The 21,206-nt window shown below is 45.5% G+C and overlaps 1 protein-coding gene across 1 annotated transcript; it reads right to left on the reverse strand.

Annotated features, from left to right (window-relative positions):
- Window positions 1–431: 431 nt before the first annotated feature.
- Window positions 432–19,664, reverse strand: LOC117499067 (low-density lipoprotein receptor-related protein 6-like; the record flags this gene model as incomplete). Its single annotated transcript, XM_034151349.1, is given in 11 exon segments — window positions 432–668; window positions 1,385–1,510; window positions 2,058–2,267; window positions 8,406–8,596; window positions 8,909–9,141; window positions 9,330–9,532; window positions 10,551–10,877; window positions 11,109–11,293; window positions 11,640–11,866; window positions 12,070–12,359; window positions 19,448–19,664. Coding segments are annotated over 11 exon segments (2,446 nt in total), but the record flags the coding sequence as incomplete, so codon positions are not given.
- Between the last annotated feature and the right edge of the window lie 1,542 nt (window positions 19,665–21,206).

Consider the following 21,206-nt stretch of genomic DNA (forward strand, 5'->3'; position numbering starts at 1 on the left):
CTCTCTCTCAGGTGTGTTATCTCTCTCTCTCAGGTGTGTTATCTCTCTCTCTCAGGTGTGTTATCTCTCTCTCTCTCTCTCTCAGGTGTGTCTCAGGTGTGTTATCTCTCTCTCTCTCTCTCAGGTGTGTCTCAGGTGTGTTATCTCTCTCTCTCAGGTGTGTCTCAGGTGTGTCTCAGGTGTGTTATCTCTCTCTCTCTCTCAGGTGTGTTATCTCTCTCTCTCAGGTGTGTCTCAGGTGTGTTATCTCTCTCTCAGGTGTGTCTCAGGTGTGTTATCTCTCTCTCTCAGGTGTGTCTCAGGTGTGTTATCTCTCTCTCTCAGGTGTGTCTCAGGTGTGTTATCTCTCTCAGGTGTGTTATCTCTCTCTCTCTCTCTCAGGTGTGTTATCTCTCTCTCTCAGGTGTGTTCAGGTGTGCTACCTGTCTCACCTTCACACTCCCTCTCGTCGGTCCCGTCCTGGCAGTCCTTCTCTCCGTTGCACCTGAGTTTCATCTGGATGCACTGCCTGCTGTCGCACTGGAACTCCTCCTCGGAGCACACGGGGCAGTTCTGCTCGTCGCTGCTGTCGTCACATTCTGGATATCCATCACAGCGCCAGGCGTGAGGAATACAGTCCACTTCCCCTGAGCTGCAGGAGAACTGATCAGGGGAGCAGGTGGGAGGCTCTGTGGGGAGAGGGGGGTTAGTGATTGTGTCAACATTCTGACTTTTTTCCAAAAAATATAATATTCTGACTTTCTTAAAATTTCAAAAATTCTGACTTTCTACAAAATTCTGACTTTTTTCTTACAAGTCAGACTTTTTTTCTCAAAACCTCAAAATTCTGACTTTTTCTCATAATCTTAAAATTCTGACTTTTTCTCAAAATCTTAAAATTCTGACTTTCTCAAAATCTTAAAATTCTGACTTTTTCTCAAAATCTTTATATTCTGATTTTCTTAAAATTCTGACTTTTTCTCAAAATCTTAAAATTCTGACTTTCTCAAAATCCTAAAATTCTGACTTTCTCAAAATTCTGACTTTCTCATAATCTTAAAATTCTGACTTTCTCAAAATCCTAAAATTCTGACTTTTTCTCAAAATTCTGACTTTTTCTCAAAACCTTAATATTCTGACTTTCTTAAAATTTCAAAAATTCTGACTTTTTACAAAATTCTGACTTTCAAAAGTCTGACTTCTACCTGAAAAAACAAAACTCAAAATTCTGACTTTTTTCTCAATAATTCTTACAATACTGACTTTTTTTCTGAAAACTCACTGTTTAGAATGCTGCAAGCGCTAAATCAGAAGGTCTAGGTAGGACATAAGCGCTTAAACCGGAAGTGGGAAAAGGGGCGTGGCTACATAAGGTGAATATAAAAAGGTGTGTTCAGGGCCTTACCTCCACAGGAGAGCTCGTCCTGCAGCAGCACCAGGTGAACAGGACACGAGCACCTGGTCGTCCCGTCTCCCTTCACGATGCAGATGTGGGAGCAGCCACCATTCTCCCAGGTGCACGGGTGTTTACCTGTGTGGGGGGGGGGGGGGGGGGGGGGAGTTCATTTATAACATTTAAGGTCTCCCATCATGCAAAAGTCACTTTCTGATGTCTTTTCCACATCACTATGTGTCCCCGGTGTGTCCCCGGTGTGTCAGGAGACTCTCAAAGTGTCAGGAAATAAAACCCACATCTCTAAAAACGGGGAACAACGGAGCTGATCCAGATTTTCTGCGTCATGACGGCATTACTAAAATGTGGGCGGGCTTTACACCCACGGGCCAATCAGAAACGTTGCTGTCAGAAACAATGAGACGTGTTCTGGAAGTAATATGGTCTGTGTTGACATTAGCATGCTAACACTCAGAGCTAACCTGTACTGGAGAGAGCATGTGTGAAGAAGCCAGTCATCTCTTTAGTAACAGCTGGAAGAAGTGAGGCTAGAATGATCTCTTTGGTGTTGGAGCACTTCAGAGACATGTTTTTTATATATTTGTATATATCTGAGACCTGTAATACATGCCTAAAGATGGTATAATAGGAGACCTTTAAATACAATTGAGGTTCTTTCACTCACTGTACTCCCGCATGTCGAGCTCGTGCACGGCGTGGATGTCGCTCAGGTAGGCGATGCGCGCCTGGATCTTGGTTCTTCCCTCCCGGGTGTTCTTGTCAATGCGCTCGATCATCTGCTGCTGCTTGTCGATCCAGTAGAGGTGCCCCCCGAACACCGTCAGCCCCACCGGCTGCAGGATGTTCGAGTCCGCCATCACGATGCGGTTCGCTCCTGAGATTTAAAACACAGGAACCACGGGGGAAACACAAAGAAACAGGTTGGAGGAAAAAGGGCTTCAGGGGGAGGAAACTGAACGGGAGGCAAACTGAGGGGAGGGGGGGGGGAGGACACACACACCCAATGTCAGCTGTATATCACTTAACACACTGAGACACACTGAGACACACTGAGACACACTGTGACACACTGAGACACACTGTGACACACTGTGACACACTGAGACACACTGTGACACACTGAGACACACTGAGACACACTGTGACACACTGTGACACACTGAGACACACTGAGACACACTGTGACACACTGTTACACACTGTGACACACTGTGACACACTGAGACACACTGTTACACACTGAGACACACTGAGACACAATGTGACACACTGAGACACACTGTGACACACTGAGACACACTGAAACACACTGAGACACACTGAAACACACTGTTACACACTGACACAATGAGACACACTGTTACACACTGAGACACACTGAGACACAATGAGACACACTGTGACACACTGTTACACACTGAGACACACTGTTACACACTGAGACACACTGTAACACACTGTTACACACTGAGACACACTGTGACACACTGAGACACACTGTTACACACTGAAACACACTGAGACACACTGTTACACACTGAGACACACTGTTACACACTGACACAATGAGACACACTGTTACACACTGTTACACACTGAGACACACTGAGACACACAGAAACACACTGTTACACACTGAGACACACTGTTACACACTGAGACACACAGACACACTGAGACACACTGTTACACACTGTTACACACTGAAACACACTGAAACACACTGTTACACACTGTGACACACTGTGACACACTGAGACACACTGTGACACACTGAGACACACTGAAACACACTGAGACACACTGAGACACACTGTTACACACTGAGACACACTGAGACACACTGTGACACACTGTGACACACTGAGACACACTGAAACACACTGAGACACACTGAAACACACTGTTACACACTGAAACACACTGAGACACACTGAGACACACTGTTACACACTGAGACACACTGTTACACACTGAAACACACTGAGACACACTGTTACACACTGAGACACACTGTGACACACTGTGACACACTGAGACACACTGAAACACACTGAGACACACTGAGACACACTGAAACACACTGAGACACACTGAGACACACTGTTACACACTGAGACACACTGTTACACACTGAAACACACTGAGACACACTGTTACACACTGAAACACACTGAGACACACTGTTACACACTGAAACACACTGAGACACACTGTTACACACTGAAACACACTGAGACACACTGTTACACACTGAAACACACTGAGACACACTGAGACACACTGAAACACACTGAGACACACTGAAACACACTGAGACACACTGAAACACACTGAGACACACAGACACACTGAGACACACTGTTACACACTGAGACACAGTGACACAGTGAGACACACTGAAACACACTGACACACTGAGACACACTGTTACACACTGAAACACACTGAGACACACTGACACACTGTTACACACTGAGACACACTGAAACACACTGAGACACACTGTTACACACTGAGACACACTGTTACACACTGTTACACACTGAGACACACTGTTACACACTGAGACACACTGTTACACACTGAAACACACTGAGACACACTGTTACACACTGAGACACACTGAGACACACTGTTACACACTGAAACACACTGTTACACACTGAGACACACTGTTACACACTGAGACACACTGTTACACACTGAGACACAGTGACACACTGAAACACACTGAGACACACTGAGACACACTGTTACACACTGAGACACACTGAGACACACTGTTACACACTGAGACACACTGTTACACACTGAAACACACTGTTACACACTGAGACACACTGTTACACACTGAGACACACTGTTACACACTGAGACACACTGAAACACACTGACACACTGAGACACACTGAAACACACTGAAACACACTGACACACACTGAAACACACTGAAACACTGAGACACACTGAAACACACTGAAACACACTGACACACTGAAACACACTGAGACACACTGTTACACACTGAGACACACTGAAACACACTGTTACACACTGACACAATGAGACACACTGAGACACACTGTGACACACTGTTACATACTGAGACACACTGTTACACACTGAGACACACTGTGACACACTGTGACACACTGTTACACACTGAAACACACTGAGACACACTGTTACACACTGAGACACACTGACACAATGAGACACACTGTTACACACTGTTACACACTGTTACACACTGAGACACACTGAGACACACTGAGACACACTGTTACACACTGAGACACACTGTTACACACTGTTACACACTGAGACACACAGACACACAGACACACTGTTACACACTGAGACACACTGAAACACACTGAGACACACTGAAACACACTGTTACACACTGAGACACACTGTTACACACTGAGACACACTGTTACACACTGAAACACACTGAGACACACTGAGACACACTGTTACACACTGTTACACACTGTTACACACTGTTACACACTGTGACACACTGAGACACACTGTGACACACTGAGACACACTGTTACACACTGTGACACACTGAGACACACTGAGACACACTGAGACACACTGTGACACACTGAGACACACTGTTACACACTGAGACACACTGTTACACACTGAGACACACTGTTACACACTGAGACACACTGTTACACACTGAGACACACTGAGACACACTGTTACACACTGTTACACACTGTTACACACTGAGACACACTGAAACACACTGAAACACACTGTTACACACTGAGACACACTGTTACACACTGAAACACACTGAGACACACTGTTACACACTGAAACACACTGAGACACACTGTTACACACTGAAACACACTGAGACACACTGTTACACACTGAAACACACTGAGACACACTGTTACACACTGAAACACACTGAGACACACTGTTACACACTGAAACACACTGAGACACACTGAGACACACTGAAACACACTGAGACACACTGAGACACACTGTTACACACTGAAACACACTGAGACACACTGTTACACACTGAGACACACTGAAACACACTGAGACACACAGACACACTGAGACACACTGAGACACACTGAAACACACTGAGACACAGTGACACAGTGAGACACACTGTTACACACTGAGACACACTGAGACACACTGAGACACACTGACACACTGTTACACACTGTTACACACTGAGACACACTGAAACACACTGAGACACAGTGACACAGTGAGACACACTGTTACACACTGAGACACACTGAGACACACTGAAACACACTGACACACTGAGACACACTGTTACACACTGAAACACACTGAGACACACTGAGACACACTGACACACTGTTACACACTGAGACACACTGAGACACACTGTTACACACTGAGACACACTGTTACACACTGAGACACACTGTTACACACTGAGACACACTGAGACACACTGTTACACACTGAGACACAGTGACACAGTGAGACACACTGAAACACACTGACACACTGAAACACACTGAGACACACTGAGACACACTGTTACACACTGAGACACACTGAGACACACTGTTACACACTGAAACACACTGTTACACACTGAGACACACTGTTACACACTGAGACACACTGAGACACACTGAGACACAGTGACACACTGAAACACACTGAGACACACTGAGACACACTGTTACACACTGAGACACACTGAAACACACTGAGACACACTGAAACACACTGAAACACACTGACACACTGAGACACACTGAAACACACTGAGACACACTGAAACACACTGACACACTGAAACACACTGAAACACACTGAGACACACTGAGACACACTGACACACTGAAACACACTGACACACTGAAACACACTGACACACACTGACACACACTGAGACACACTGAGACACACTGTGACACACTGAGACACAGTGAAACACACTGAAACACACTGAGACACACTGAAACACACTGACACACTGAAACACACTGTTACACACTGAGACACACTGAAACACACTGAAACACACTGAGACACACTGAGACACACTGTGACACACTGAGACACACTGAAACACACTGACACACTGAAACACACTGACACACTGAAACACACTGAAACACACTGAGACACACTGAGACACACTGTGACACACTGAGACACACTGAAACACACTGACACACTGAAACACACTGAAACACACTGAGACACACTGAGACACACTGTGACACACTGAAACACACTGACACACTGAAACACTGAAACACACTGAAACACACTGAGACACACTGAGACACACTGAGACACACTGAGACACACTGAGACACACTGTTACACACTGAGACACACTGAGACACACTGAGACACACTGAGACACACTGTTACACACTGTTACACACTGTTACACACTGAGACACACTGTTACACACTGAGACACACTGAGACACACTGTTACACACTGAAACACACTGAGACACACTGTTACACACTGAGACACACTGAGACACACTGTTACACACTGAAACACACTGAGACACACTGAGACACACTGTGACACACTGAGACACACTGAAACACACTGACACACTGAAACACACTGAAACACACTGAGACACACTGAGACACACTGTGACACACTGAAACACACTGACACACTGAAACACTGAAACACACTGAAACACACTGAGACACACTGAGACACACTGAGACACACTGAGACACACTGAGACACACTGAGACACACTGTTACACACTGAGACACACTGAGACACACTGAGACACACTGAGACACACTGAGACACACTGAGACACACTGTTACACACTGTTACACACTGAGACACACTGAGACACACTGAGACACACTGAGACACACTGAGACACACTGTTACACACTGAGACACACTGAGACACACTGAGACACACTGAGACACACTCACATATTATCCCTGTAGTCCTTATGGTTTTATTAAAAAAGTAGTTTTCGTTGAGGAAACATCAATGTTTTTTTTTCAAGAAAATATCCAATTATTTGAGATCATTTGACTTATAATGTATAAAATGTATATAATGTATAAAATGTATATATGTATAAAATGTATGTTTATCTTTCTCGGAAATACAATTTAATTCTATATTTTTGATTTTTCTTAGAAAATTCATACATTTAAATTGTTCCATTTACATTTAAATGTAAATATGATTTTTTTATTTGAGAATTTGTAATTTATTTGATTGGAAATGTATTTCTGTCCTCACAGCTTCACGTTACTGGTTTTAGTGAAAGATCCCTGAAGAGGAAGCAGAGGGAAAACAAGAGATAGTGAGGCCTCTCCTCTTCCTCTCCTCCTCCTCCTCCTCCTCTTCTGCAGATTTTTTAAATTCCTTAATTCCCCGGAGTATCAGGAATGTGCTGAGCTCGGCTCGACGCCAGATCTCTCAGTTCCTCTGTTCTCACATTACCTGATCTAAGACTGGAGGTTTTCTGCTGCATTTTACCAATAAATGCACCTTTTGTAAATACAAACATCAAAATAATAATAATGAGTAAAATGTATTCCAGGGTTGAAGTCGTAAATAACCACAGAAAGAAAACCTGGATATTTCCTGATAATCAAATCATGAATTGAGAATTTAAAGCGGTGAATTGATGAGATTTAAACAGTAGATGACATCACTACGGATCACTCGCTCTCCTATTGGCTAGCGCTCCAACACATTGTACGTGTTAGGCTAAGGGGCGGGACATCTCGAAGACTGGTTGACCAATCACAGCAGGCAGTTTGAAAAATACTAATTAAATCATGAATTTAAAGCGGTGAATTTATGAGTAATAAACTGAAAAATGTGGGATCAAAACGGTAGATGACATCACTTTGTAACACTCGCGCTCCTATTGGCTAGCGCTCCAACACATTGTACGTGATAGGCTAAGAGGCGGGACATCTAAGACTGGACCAATGAAACAAAGCGGATCCTCACCGGAGAGGTCGCTGCTCTCGATCCTCCGCAGGTCCGAGTCGACCCAGAACAGTTTCCCCAGCTCGTTGTCGATGGCCAGAGCGACCGGTTTCCCCAAGCCGCTGAAGAACAGAACCTCTCGCTCCGTCCCGTCCAGCGCCGCACGCTCGATCTTTGGGGAGCGCTCCTGCAGGTTGGTGAAGTACATGTACCTGCACAGGTGAAGGGCTACTGTGAGAGGTGTGTGTTTATAGTACATGTACCTGCACAGGTGAAGGGTTCGTTAATATGAGAGGTGTGTGTTTATAGTACATGTACCGGCACAGGTGAAGGGTTTGTTAATATGAGAGGTGTGTGTGAAATTCTTAGAAAGTAAAAATTCTTAGAAAAGTCTTAGATTTTAGAAGTAATTTTTTCTCAGAATTTTGACTTTCTTTCTCAATAACTCTCTTGTTTAGATCTCAAAGATATATAAAGAGAGGTCATTCATATATATATATATATATAACATTAAAGAGGCCTACCCTCTCTCTGGGTTCACCACGATGGCTCTCGGTTTGTCGTGCTCTCCGCGCAGAACGACGCCCACTCGGCTGCCGTCGGTCCTCGTGACGTTGATGACGTTGGTGACCTCGCTGGTCCAGTAGATGAAGCGGCTGAACACGTCGATGCTCAGGTCGTAAATCTGCAGACCAGAACCACCAGGACCAGAACCAGAACCAGGACCCTGCAGCGGGCTGGACACCACCGTCATGCTCTGAGGGGACAAAACACACATATACACAAATTGGGTATTTACCAAGAATAAAGTGACACATTTACACGAAAAAACATAATAATACAAAAACAGATATATAATTAAGGGTCCGATTGGGGACTCTCTAACTCTCCGGATGAGGTTCTGCCATTAAGCATTTTATAATATATTTAAATATGTTTCTGTACCTGGTTCCCGTCCTCTGTGGCCCTCCGGATGACGTTCTGCTTGGAGTCGATCCAGTACAGCTGCTTGTCCAGCGGGTCGTAGTCGATGGCGCGGACGTTCCTCAGGCTGTGGATGGGCAGGATGATGTCGGGGCTCTGCTGCTCGTCCATCACCATGCGGTTAATGGCCGTCTTCTGGCTGAACAGCAGGAAGGAGGTGGGGGCTGCAGGGGAACAAACAGGGGGTTCAAATGATACCAAGAGAGACACTTTGACTCATTATTGCTTTATTTAAGGTTGTTTTCAAACATATTTATAAGAAAATCCGAAAAAATGTGAAAAATATCCGGCAACTGAATAATGTCCCATAGATATTAGCAAATGATTCAAAAGTAACAGGGGGGTTAAAATGATGTCAAGAGAGACACTCTGTTCCTCCTCCAAACTCAAAGAGCTTCAGGTTCAATTCTGTACAAAAATATAAAAATCCTGAAAAGTAAATATTCTGAGGAAATTCTGAAAAATGTCAAAGAAAATCAGAGAAAAATCAAGACACTTGACTTATTACTGGCTATTTCAATCATACGTCAGGACGACTATAGGAGCCTATTTCTGGTATTAATAGACGCTTTCACACCAGAGTACTCTTCCCAGGAATAATTCCGATAGTTCCTGGGATTTTGGGTTCACACCAAAAATAACCTTTTCCCCCCTTTTTCAGTGCCTGCTAGAGAGGTGGTTCTTTCCTGGGGAGGAAAAGGTTCCCATTTCTGATTGGCTGGGCGGAAGAGTTTTTGTGAAGCCGCCATTTTATTTTCTCGCATTAGCATTATTAGCATTAGCATTAGCCCAGCGCACAAACGCAGAGAGACTAACTTATGGCAACACAAAAGAAAACATGGGAGCGGTGGAGATGAGGAGGTGTCGGCGTTCTGGTGATTTACTCTGAAGGCTTCAGTAGAAGCTGCTGGGAGTCCCAGCAGCTTCTACTGAAGCCAGTCCCCAACTCCGGGGACTTCCGGTCGGGGACTCCGGGTGGCAGTATACGCCGTGAAGTGGTTTGCGGCCTGCCAGTAAACCCAAAGCAGAAGAAGAAGAAGTGACGTCAGCGGCTTCATTTGCCTAATCCTCCCTCAGGGACTTATTCCGGTGTGAACGCGATCTGCTAGAAAGTTCAGGAACTAAAGAACTCCGTGAACTATTCCTGGGAAAAGTACTTGGTGTGAAAGCGCCTGATCTCACCGCTGCAGGTCTTGTTGTCTCCGTTGAGCAGGAAGTGGGCGGGGCATCCACAGACGAAGCCGCTGATTGGCACGGCGAGGCACAGGTGAGAGCAGTGCCCATTGGTGGCGGCGCAGGCGTTCCAGCCCCCCTGCCGTGACGAGTGGAACACCAGGATGTCCATCACGTAGTCCAGGTGGCCCTGAATCACGGTTCGATTCTGCCCGCTGGTCTTGTTGGCGCGCTCGATGCTGCGCTGGCTCCAGTCCGTCCAGTAGATGTAGTCCTGGTACTGGGTGAGGCCGAAGGGGTGAGGGAGGTCGTCTGCTATCACCTCCCGCTCCTCACCTGAAGGGAGGAGAGAGGGGGGGTTAGAGGAGCTGGTTATTACCCCCTTTATCAGCTCTGAAATGTACTTTAATTTACCTGAATGGCCTTAACACTAATGACATTTTGCATGAAAACAAGTCCAGAAAAATGATCAAAAATAACTTGTCGTTCTTTAAATTAGTTTTTGAAGTTCTAAAATATGTAACTTCTGCACCATCTCATGTTTGATCATGAGATATATGTTATTACCCAGCATGTTGGAGGACTCAATGAGTGTAGTGTCCAGGTCTGTCCAGTAGAGGCGCCGCTCAGCGTAATCGATGGTGAGTCCGTTGGCTCGCCCTACGTCCGAGACCAGAGTGAGACGCCCCGTCCCGTCCATCGCCGCGCGGTCGATCTTAGGCTTCCCCCCCCACTCCGTCCAGTACATGTACCTGAGGGACATGAAGGCACATTTACAACTTCAGTTTTGGAGGATTATTAGGTTTTTTTCAAACAATTATTTTAGTTTTTTAAATCTTGGAGAATATGACCTTTCTTTCCTTTACAAAATACCACATTAATCATGGAAGAAAATTATATTATTTATTCTAATTTTTGAGGTATTCTTTGTCTTAAATATTAAACATTTTCCCCATTATTCTTATATTTAAAAACCCTCAAAATATTCCTACTGTTTTCCCCCTCACTCAATCATGGAAGAAACTTTGTTCAAATATTCTATTTGTTCCAAATGTTCTGTGTTTCAACCCCTCTACCCCTCCTGTACTGATCCCTCACCCCTCAGCCGGGTCCAGAGCCAGCGCCCGCGGGCTGTCCAGGTCTTTCCACACCAGAACCTGCCGGTGCTGCCCGTCCAGTTTGGATACTTCGATGCGATTGGTCCCCGTGTCCGCCCAGTAGAGGTTCTTCCCCAGCCAATCAACAGCCATCCCCTCGGGGTAATCCAGCCCGAACTCCACCACGTGCTCCAGAGCCGAGCCGTTCATGAAGGCCCGGCTGATCGTCTGCAGAGAGGAGAGGGATTTATACAAAGTGCATTCTAGAAATATTTATAAGAAACAAGTGAAACAAGTGTACGAAGAAAGCTTGACGTCTTTTTTACGTTCGGTTTGTGCAAAAATGTCTTAGAAATATGTAATAAATTGTCTGGAAAAGATGGGTCAATAAGTCAAGAAATAAGTGTCCAGATATAAAGAAGTGTCTCTACCTTCAGCGTGATGTCGGTCCAGTAGATGCGGTTGTCGGTGACGTCGAAGTCGAGCGCGGACGCCTCCTTGACGCCGGTCAGCGGGATGGCCACGTTGTTGTTGTTTGTTTCCAGCGAGATGCGGCGGATGTCCGTGTGTCTGGAGAACAGCAGGAAGGCTTCGGGGACGATGCAGTTCTTCATGTCGGAGACCAGCTCCAGACCGATGGGACATCCACAGATCACTCCTCGAGGAGTGAAGAGGCAGAGGTGACTGCAGCCGCCGTTTAACTCAGAGCAGGCGTTGGTTCCTGGGAGGAGGAGGAGGAGGGTGATCATTTGGGGGGGGGGGTGGTCGGTGTTTTGTTTAGGTTTTTATACTGAATGTGTGGAATTGATGTGGAAATGTCCCCAAAAGAATGTGTCCTAACCAGAGACTGTGTATAGAGGTCCTAACCATAGACTGTGTATAGAGGTCCTAACCATAGACTGTGTATAGAGAGGTCCTAACCAGAGACTGTGTATAGAGAGGTCCTAACCAGAGACTGTGTATAGAGAGGTCCTAACCAGAGACTGTGTATAGAGAGGTCCTAACCATAGACTGTGTATAGAGAGGTCCTAACCATAGACTGTGTATAGAGAGGTCCTAACCATAGACTGTGTATAGAGAGGTCCTAACCAGAGACTGTGTATAGAGAGGTCCTAACCAGAGACTGTGTATAGAGAGGTCCTAACCAGAGACTGTGTATAGAGGTCCTAACCAGAGACTGTGTATAGAGGTCCTAACCATAGACTGTGTATAGAGAGGTCCTAACCATAGACTGTGTATAGAGGTCCTAACCATAGACTGTGTATAGAGAGGTCCTAACCAGAGACTGTGTATAGAGAGGTCCTAACCAGAGACTGTGTATAGAGAGGTCCTAACCAGAGACTGTGTATAGAGGTCCTAACCATAGACTGTGTATAGAGGTCCTAACCATAGACTGTGTATAGAGAGGTCCTAACCATAGACTGTGTATAGAGAGGTCCTAACCAGAGACTGTGTATAGAGAGGTCCTAAACCAGACGGTGTATAGAGGTCCTAACCATAGACTGTGTATAGATGGTCCCTAACCATGAGACTGTGTATAGAGAGGTCCTAACCAGAGACTGTGTATAGAGAGGTCCTAACCATAGACTGTGTATAGAGAGGTCCTAACCAGAGACTGTGTATAGAGAGGTCCTAACCAGAGACTGTGTATAGAGAGGTCCTAACCAGAGACTGTGTATAGAGAGGTCCTAACCAGAGACTGTGTATAGAGGTCCTAACCAGAGACTGTGTATAGAGAGGTCCTAACCATAGACTGTGTATAGAGAGGTCCTAACCATAGACTGTGTATAGAGAGGTCCTAACCAGAGACTGTGTATAGAGAGGTCCTAACCAGAGACTGTGTATAGAGGTCCTAACCAGAGACTGTGTATAGAGAGGTCCTAACCATAGACTGTGTATAGAGGTCCTAACCAGAGACTGTGTATAGAGAGGTCCTAACCATAGACTGTGTATAGAGAGGTCCTAACCAGAGACTGTGTATAGAGGTCCTAACCAGAGACTGTGTATAGAGAGGTCCTAACCAGAGACTGTGTATAGAGAGGTCCTAACCATAGACTGTGTATAGAGGTCCTACCATAACTTGTAAGAGAGGTCCTAACCATAGACTGTGTATAGAGAGGTCCTAACCATAGACTGTGTATAGAGGTCCTAACCAGAGGACTGTGTATAGAGAGGTCCTAACCACTACTGTGTATAGAGGTCCTAACCAGAGACTGTGTATAGAGAGGTCCTAACCAGAGGGACTGTGTATAGAGAGGTCCTAACCATAGACTGTGTATAGAGAGGTCCTAAACCAGAGACTGTGTATAGAGAGTCCTAACCAGAGACTGTGTATAGAGAGGTCCTAACCATAGGACTGTGTATAGAGAGGTCCTAACCAGAGACTGTGTATAGAGAGGTCCTAACCAGAGACTGTGTATAGAGAGGTCCTAACCAGAGACTGTGTATAGAGAGGTCCTAACAAGGAGACTGTGTATAGAGAGGAGTCCTAACCATAGACTGTGTATAGAGGTCCTAACCATAGACTGTGTATAGAGAGGTCCTAACCATAGACTGTGTATAGAGGTCCTAACCAGACACTGTGTATAGAGAGGTCCTAACCAGAGACTGTGTATAGAGAGGTCCTAACCAGAGACTGTGTATAGAGAGGTCCTAACCATAGACTGTGTATAGAGAGGTCCTAACCAGAGACTGTGTATAGAGAGGTCCTAACCAGAGACTGTGTAATAGAGAGGTCCTAACCAGAGACTGTGTATTAGACGGTCCTAACCAGAGACTGTGTTCTAGACGATGGTCCTAACCAGAGACTGTTCTAGCGGTCCTAACCAGAAGACTGTTCGTATAGAGACGGTCCTAAACCAGAGACTGTGTATAGAGGTCCTAACCATAGACTGTGTATAGAGCGTCCTACACCATAGACTGTGTATAGAGATGGTCCTAACCAGAGACTGTGTATAGAGAGGTCCTAACCAGGAGATCCTGTTGTTATAGAGACGGTCTCCTAACCAGAGACTGTGTATAGAGAGGTCCTAACCAGAGACGGATGAGAGGTCCTAACCATGACGTGTATAGAGAGGGTTTCCTAACCATAGACTTCGTGTATAGAGAGGTCCTAACCAGATGACTGCTGAATAGAGACGGTCCTACCTAACCAGGAGACTGTATGTATAGAGAGGTCCTAACCAGAGACTGTGTATAGAGAGGTCCTAACCAGAGACTGTGTATAGAGGTCCTAACCAGAGACTGTGTATAGAGAGGTCCTAACCATAGACTGTGTATAGAGGTCCTAACCATAGACTGTGTATAGAGGTCCTAACCATAGACTGTGTATAGAGAGGTCCTAACCATAGACTGTATATAGAGGTCCTAACCATAGACTGTGTATAGAGAGGTCCTAACCATAGACTGTATATAGAGGTCCTAACCAGAGACTGTATATAGAGGTCCTAACCAGAGACTGTATATAGAGGTCCTAACCATAGACTGTGTATAGAGAGGTCCTAACCAGAGACTGTGTATAGAGGTCCTAACCATAGACTGTGTATAGAGGTCCTAACCAGAGACTGTGTATAGAGGTCCTAACCAGAGACTGTGTATAGAGAGGTCCTAACCAGAGACTGTGTATAGAGAGGTCCTAACCAGAGACTGTGTATAGAGAGGTCCTAACCAGAGACTGTGTATAGAGAGGTCCTAACCAGAGACTGTGTATAGAGGTCCTAACCAGAGACTGTGTATAGAGAGGTCCTAACCAGAGACTGTGTATAGAGGTCCTAACCATAGACTGTGTATAGAGGTCCTAACCATAGACTGTGTATAGAGAGGTCCTAACCAGAGACTGTGTATAGAGAGGTCCTAACCAGAGACTGTGTATAGAGAGGTCCTAACCATAGACTGTGTATAGAGAGGTCCTAACCATAGACTGTGTATAGAGGTCCTAACCATAGACTGTGTATAGAGAGGTCCTAACCAGAGACTGTGTATAGAGAGGTCCTAACCAGAGACTGTGTATAGAGGTCCTAACCAGAGACTGTGTATAGAGAGGTCCTAACCATAGACTGTGTATAGAGGTCCTAACCAGAGACTGTGTATATAGAGGTCCTAACCAGAGACTGTGTATATAGAGGTCCTAACCATAGACTGTGTATAGAGGTCCTAACCATAGACTGTGTATAGAGGTCCTAACCAGAGACTGTGTATAGAGGTCCTAACCATAGACTGTGTATAGAGGGGTCCTAACCATAGACTGTGTATAGAGGTCCTAACCATAGACTGTGTATAGAGGGGTCCTAACCATAGACTGTATAGAGGGGTCCTAACCAGAGACTGTGTATAGAGGTCCTAACCATAGACTGTATAGAGAGGTCCTAACCATAGACTGTGTATAGAGAGGTCCTAACCATAGACTGTGTATATAGAGGTCCTAACCATAGACTGTGTATAGAGAGGTCCTAACCATAGACTGTGTATAGAGGTCCTAACCAGAGACTGTGTATAGAGAGGTCCTAACCATAGACTGTGTATAGAGGTCCTAACCATAGACTGTGTATAGAGAGGTCCTAACCAGAGACTGTGTATAGAGGTCCTAACCAGAGACTGTGTATAGAGAGGTCCTAACCAGAGACTGTGTATAAGGTAAACCGAGACTGTGTATGGAGGTCCTAACCATAGACTGTGTATAGAGGTCCTAACCATAGACTGTGTATAGAGGGTCCTAACCATAGACTGTGTATAGAGAGGTCCTTAACATAGACTGTGTATAGAGTCCTAACCAGAGACTGTGTATAGAGAGGTCCTCCTAACCAATAGACTGTGTATAGAGGGGTCCCTAACCATAGACTGTGTATAGAGGTCCTAACCATAGACTGTGTATCAGAGAGGTCCCTAATGCCGAGACTGTGTATAGAGGTCCTAACCAGAGACTGTGTATAGAGAGGTCCTACACATAGCTGTGTATTAGAGGTCCTAACCATAGAACTGTGTAAAGAGAGGTCCTAACCATAGACACTGTGTATAGAGGTTCCTAACCATAGACCTGTGTATAGAGGGTCCTAACCAGAGACTGTGTATAGAGGTCCTAAACAATAGAGTTGTATAGAGGTCCTAACCATAGACTGTGTATAGAGGTCCTAACCATAGACTGTATATAGAGGTCCTAACCATAGACTGTGTATAGAGGTCCTAACCATAGACTGTGTATAGAGAGGTCCTAACCATAGACTGTGTATAGAGAGGTCCTAACCATAGACTGTGTATAGAGGTCCTAACCATAGACTGTGTATAGAGAGGTCCTAACCATAGACTGTTATAGAGGTCCTAACCATAGACTGTGTATTAGAGGTCCTAACCAGAGACTGTGTATAGAGGTCCTTAACCATAGACTGTGTATAGAGGTCCTAACCATAGACTGTGTATAGAGGTCCTAACCATAGACTGTGTATAGAGGTCCTAACCATAGACTGTGTATAGAGGTCCTAACCATAGACTGTGTATAGAGGTCCTAACCAGAGACTGTGTATAGAGAGGTCCTAACCATAGACTGTGTATAGAGGGGTCCTAACCATAGACTGTGTATAGAGGGGTCCTAACCATAGACTGTGTATAGAGGGGTCCTAACCATAGACTGTGTATAGAGGGGTCCTAACCATAGACTGTGTATAGAGAGGTCCTAACCATAGACTGTGTATAGAGGTCCTAACCAGAGACTGTGTATAGAGAGGTCCTAACCATAGACTGTGTATAGAGGTCCTAACCATAGACTGTGCATAGAGGTCCTAACCAGAGACTGTGTATAGAGAGGTCCTAACCAGAGACTGTGTATAGAGGTCCTAACCAGAGACTGTGTATAGAGAGGTCCTAACCATAGACTGTGTATAGAGGTCCTAACCAGAGACTGTGCATAGAGAGGTCCTAACCATAGACTGTGTATAGAGGTCCTAACCATAGACTGTGCATAGAGAGGTCCTAACCATAGACTGTGTATAGAGAGGTCCTAACCATAGACTGTGCATAGAGGTCCTAACCAGAGACTGTGTATAGAGAGGTCCTAACCATAGACTGTGTATAGAGGTCCTAACCATAGACTGTGCATAGAGAGGTCCTAACCATAGACTGTGTATAGAGGTCCTAACCAGAGACTGTGTATAGAGGTCCTAACCATAGACTGTGTATAGAGGTCCTAACCATAGACTGTGTATAGAGGTCCTAACCATAGACTGTGTATAGAGAGGTCCTAACCATAGACTGTGTATAGAGGTCCTAACCATAGACTGTGTATAGAGGGGTCCTAACCATAGACTGTGTATAGAGGGGTCCTAACCATAGACTGTGTATAGAGGGGTCCTAACCATAGACTGTGTATAGAGAGGTCCTAACCAGAGACTGTGTATAGAGAGGTCCTAACCATAGACTGTGTATAGAGGTCCTAACCAGAGACTGTGTATAGAGAGGTCCTAACCATAGACTGTGTATAGAGGTCCTAACCATAGACTGTGTATAGAGAGGTCCTAACCATAGACTGTGTATAGAGGTCCTAACCATAGACTGTGTATAGAGAGGTCCTAACCATAGACTGTGTATAGAGAGGTCCTAACCATAGACTGTGTATAGAGAGGTCCTAACCATAGACTGTGTATAGAGGTCCTAACCAGAGACTGTGTATAGAGGTCCTAACCAGAGACTGTGTATAGAGAGGTCCTAACCAGAGACTGTGTATAGAGGTCCTAACCATAGACTGTGTATAGAGAGGTCCTAACCATAGACTGTGTATAGAGGTCCTAACCAGAGACTGTGTATAGAGAGGTCCTAACCAGAGACTGTGTATAGAGGTCCTAACCATAGACTGTGTATAGAGGGGTCCTAACCAGAGACAACAGGATTCAAAGTGAGTCAGGATTTACTGTAATTTAATGTTATGGGATTTGCTTCTGTAATACTGTGAGTCTCCTGTCTCACTCTCAGACCTCTGGGTCTCACTCTCAGTTCTCACTCTCAGATCTCACTCTCAGACCTCTGGGTCTCACTCTCAGACCCTGTCTCACTCTCAGACCCTGTCTCACTCTCAGATCTCTGGGTCTCACTCTCAGACCTCTGGGTCTCACTCTCAGACCTCTGGGTCTCACTCTCAGATCTCACTCTCAGACCCTGTCTCACCCTCAGATATGGTCTCACTCTCAGACCCTGTCGCACTCTCAGATCTCTGGGTCTCACTCTCAGATCTCTGGGTCTCACTCTCAGATCTCTGGGTCTCACTCTCAGTTCTCTGGGTCTCACTCTCAGATATGGTCTCACTCTCAGACCCTGTCTCACTCTCAGATCTCTGGGTCTCACTCTCAGACCTTGTCTCACTCTCAGATATGGTCTCACTCTCAGACCCTGTCTCACTCTCAGATCTCTGGGTCTCACTCTCAGACCCGGTCTCACTCTCAGATCTCTGGGTCTCACTCTCAGACCTTGTCTCACTCTCAGATATGGTCTCACTCTCAGACCCTGTCTCACTCTCAGATCTCTGGGTCTCACTCTCAGACCCGGTCTCACTCTCAGATCTCTGGGTCTCACTCTCAGACCCGGTCTCACTCTCAGACCCGGTCTCACTCTCAGATCTCTGGGTCTCACTCTCAGATCTCTGGGTCTCACTCTCAGACCTGGTCTCACTCTCAGACCTGGTCTCACTCTCAGACCTGGTCTCACTCTCAGATCTCTGGGTCTCACCCTCAGACCCTGTCTCACTCTCAGACCCTGTCTCACTCTCAGACCTGGTCTCACTCTTAGACCCGGTCTCAGATCTCTGGGTCTCACCCTCAGATGTCTCACCTGAGGCCAGGTGCACGCTGACGGCCTTCAGCCCCATGAGGTCCGGCAGCTGATCGATGATCACCTCTCGCTCTGCCGTGCGTTTGTTGACGCGTTCGATGCTGCGCCGCTGCCAGTCCGTCCAATAGATGAAGTCTCCGAGCAGCGTGAAGCCGAAGATGTGAGGGAGTTTGTCCTCGACCAACACCTGCCGCCCCGAACCGTCCATGCTCATCACCTGGTGGAGAAAGCAGGTATTACACGAGGGTAACCAGGAACACACACAAAATGAAATAAATAAATATATCAGCCCTTCACCTCGTCAGCGTCAGTTTCCAGCTATTTAATTTAATTAATTTAGATTTATGTAATTTTTTTGTGTATGTTTTTCATTGTTTATTTCATTTCTTCAATGATCTTTTATATTTATTTGTCTGTTTTGGGAAAGTAAAGGTTTTGGTTTTGTAAAAATACACACACACACTTTATAAAAAGCCTCCTCTGGTTTGTGGTGACGGTCTCAGTTTCAAGGGTTTATTCTAAACAGAGCGACACTGATACACTCCAGATGTGTGTGTGTGTGTGTGTGTGTGTGTGTGTGTGTGTGTGTGTGTGTGTGTGTGTGTGTGTGTGTGTGTGAGAGGAGGGAGACCGCAGAGAAACTGGACGACTGTTAAACAGCAGAGCATGATGGGAAACAGCTGGAGGTCATCAGAGGGTTTGTGATATTAAAATATTATAAATATAATATTGTTATTATATTTCAGGATATTTAAAATCATGTTATTTTTAATAGTTTTAATGTTGGGTTTTTTTTTAAACCTAAAACCAGATTTATTTGAAAAAATATATATAAAAAATAAGTTCTCTAAATATTCCAAAGTACATAAATAAAACATTTCCAAAAATATTTTATAAATGTAAAAAAAGTGAAAATCCCCCAAAAAACTAAATAATCTGTTTGTTTTAAAATCCCCTCAAAAAGTCAAAAAAAAATGAAATAATAAATAATTGTAATGTCGATTATTGTTGAGATTTTTTTACCTAAAACCATATTCTTTGTTTACTTCCCCCACAGACTGACCCAGTACCGCAGACTGACCCAGTACCGCAGACTGACCCAGCACCACAGACTGACCCAGTACCGCAGACTGACCCAGCACCACAGACTGACCCAGCACCACAGACTGACCCAGCACCACAGACTGACCCAGCACCACAGACTGACCCAGCACCGCAGACTGACCCAGCACCACAGACTGACCCAGTACCACAGACTGACCCAGCACCACAGACTGACCCAGCACCACAGACTGACCCAGTACCACAGACTGACCCAGTACCACAGACTGACCCAGCACCGCAGACTGACCCAGTACCGCAGACTGACCCAGTACCGCAGACTGACCCAGTACCACAGACTGACCCAGCACCACAGACTGACCCAGTACCACAGACTGACCCAGCACCACAGACTGACCCAGTACCACAGACTGACCCAGTACCGCAGACTGACCCAGTACCACTGACTGACCCAGTACAGCAGACTGACCCAGTACCACAGACTGACCCAGTACCGCAGACTGACCCAGTACCACTGACTGACCCAGTACAGCAGACTGACCCAGTACCACTGACTGACCCAGCACGCAGACTGACCCAGTACCACAACTGACCCAGCACCGACTGACCCATACCACAGACTGACCCAGCCCACAGACTGACCCATACCACAGACTGCCCAGTACCACAGACTGACCCAGTACCACAGACTGACCCA

The sequence above is a fragment of the Trematomus bernacchii genome, unplaced genomic scaffold (genome assembly GCF_902827165.1).
Source record: "Trematomus bernacchii unplaced genomic scaffold, fTreBer1.1, whole genome shotgun sequence".
Lineage (NCBI taxonomy): Eukaryota > Metazoa > Chordata > Actinopteri > Perciformes > Nototheniidae > Trematomus > Trematomus bernacchii.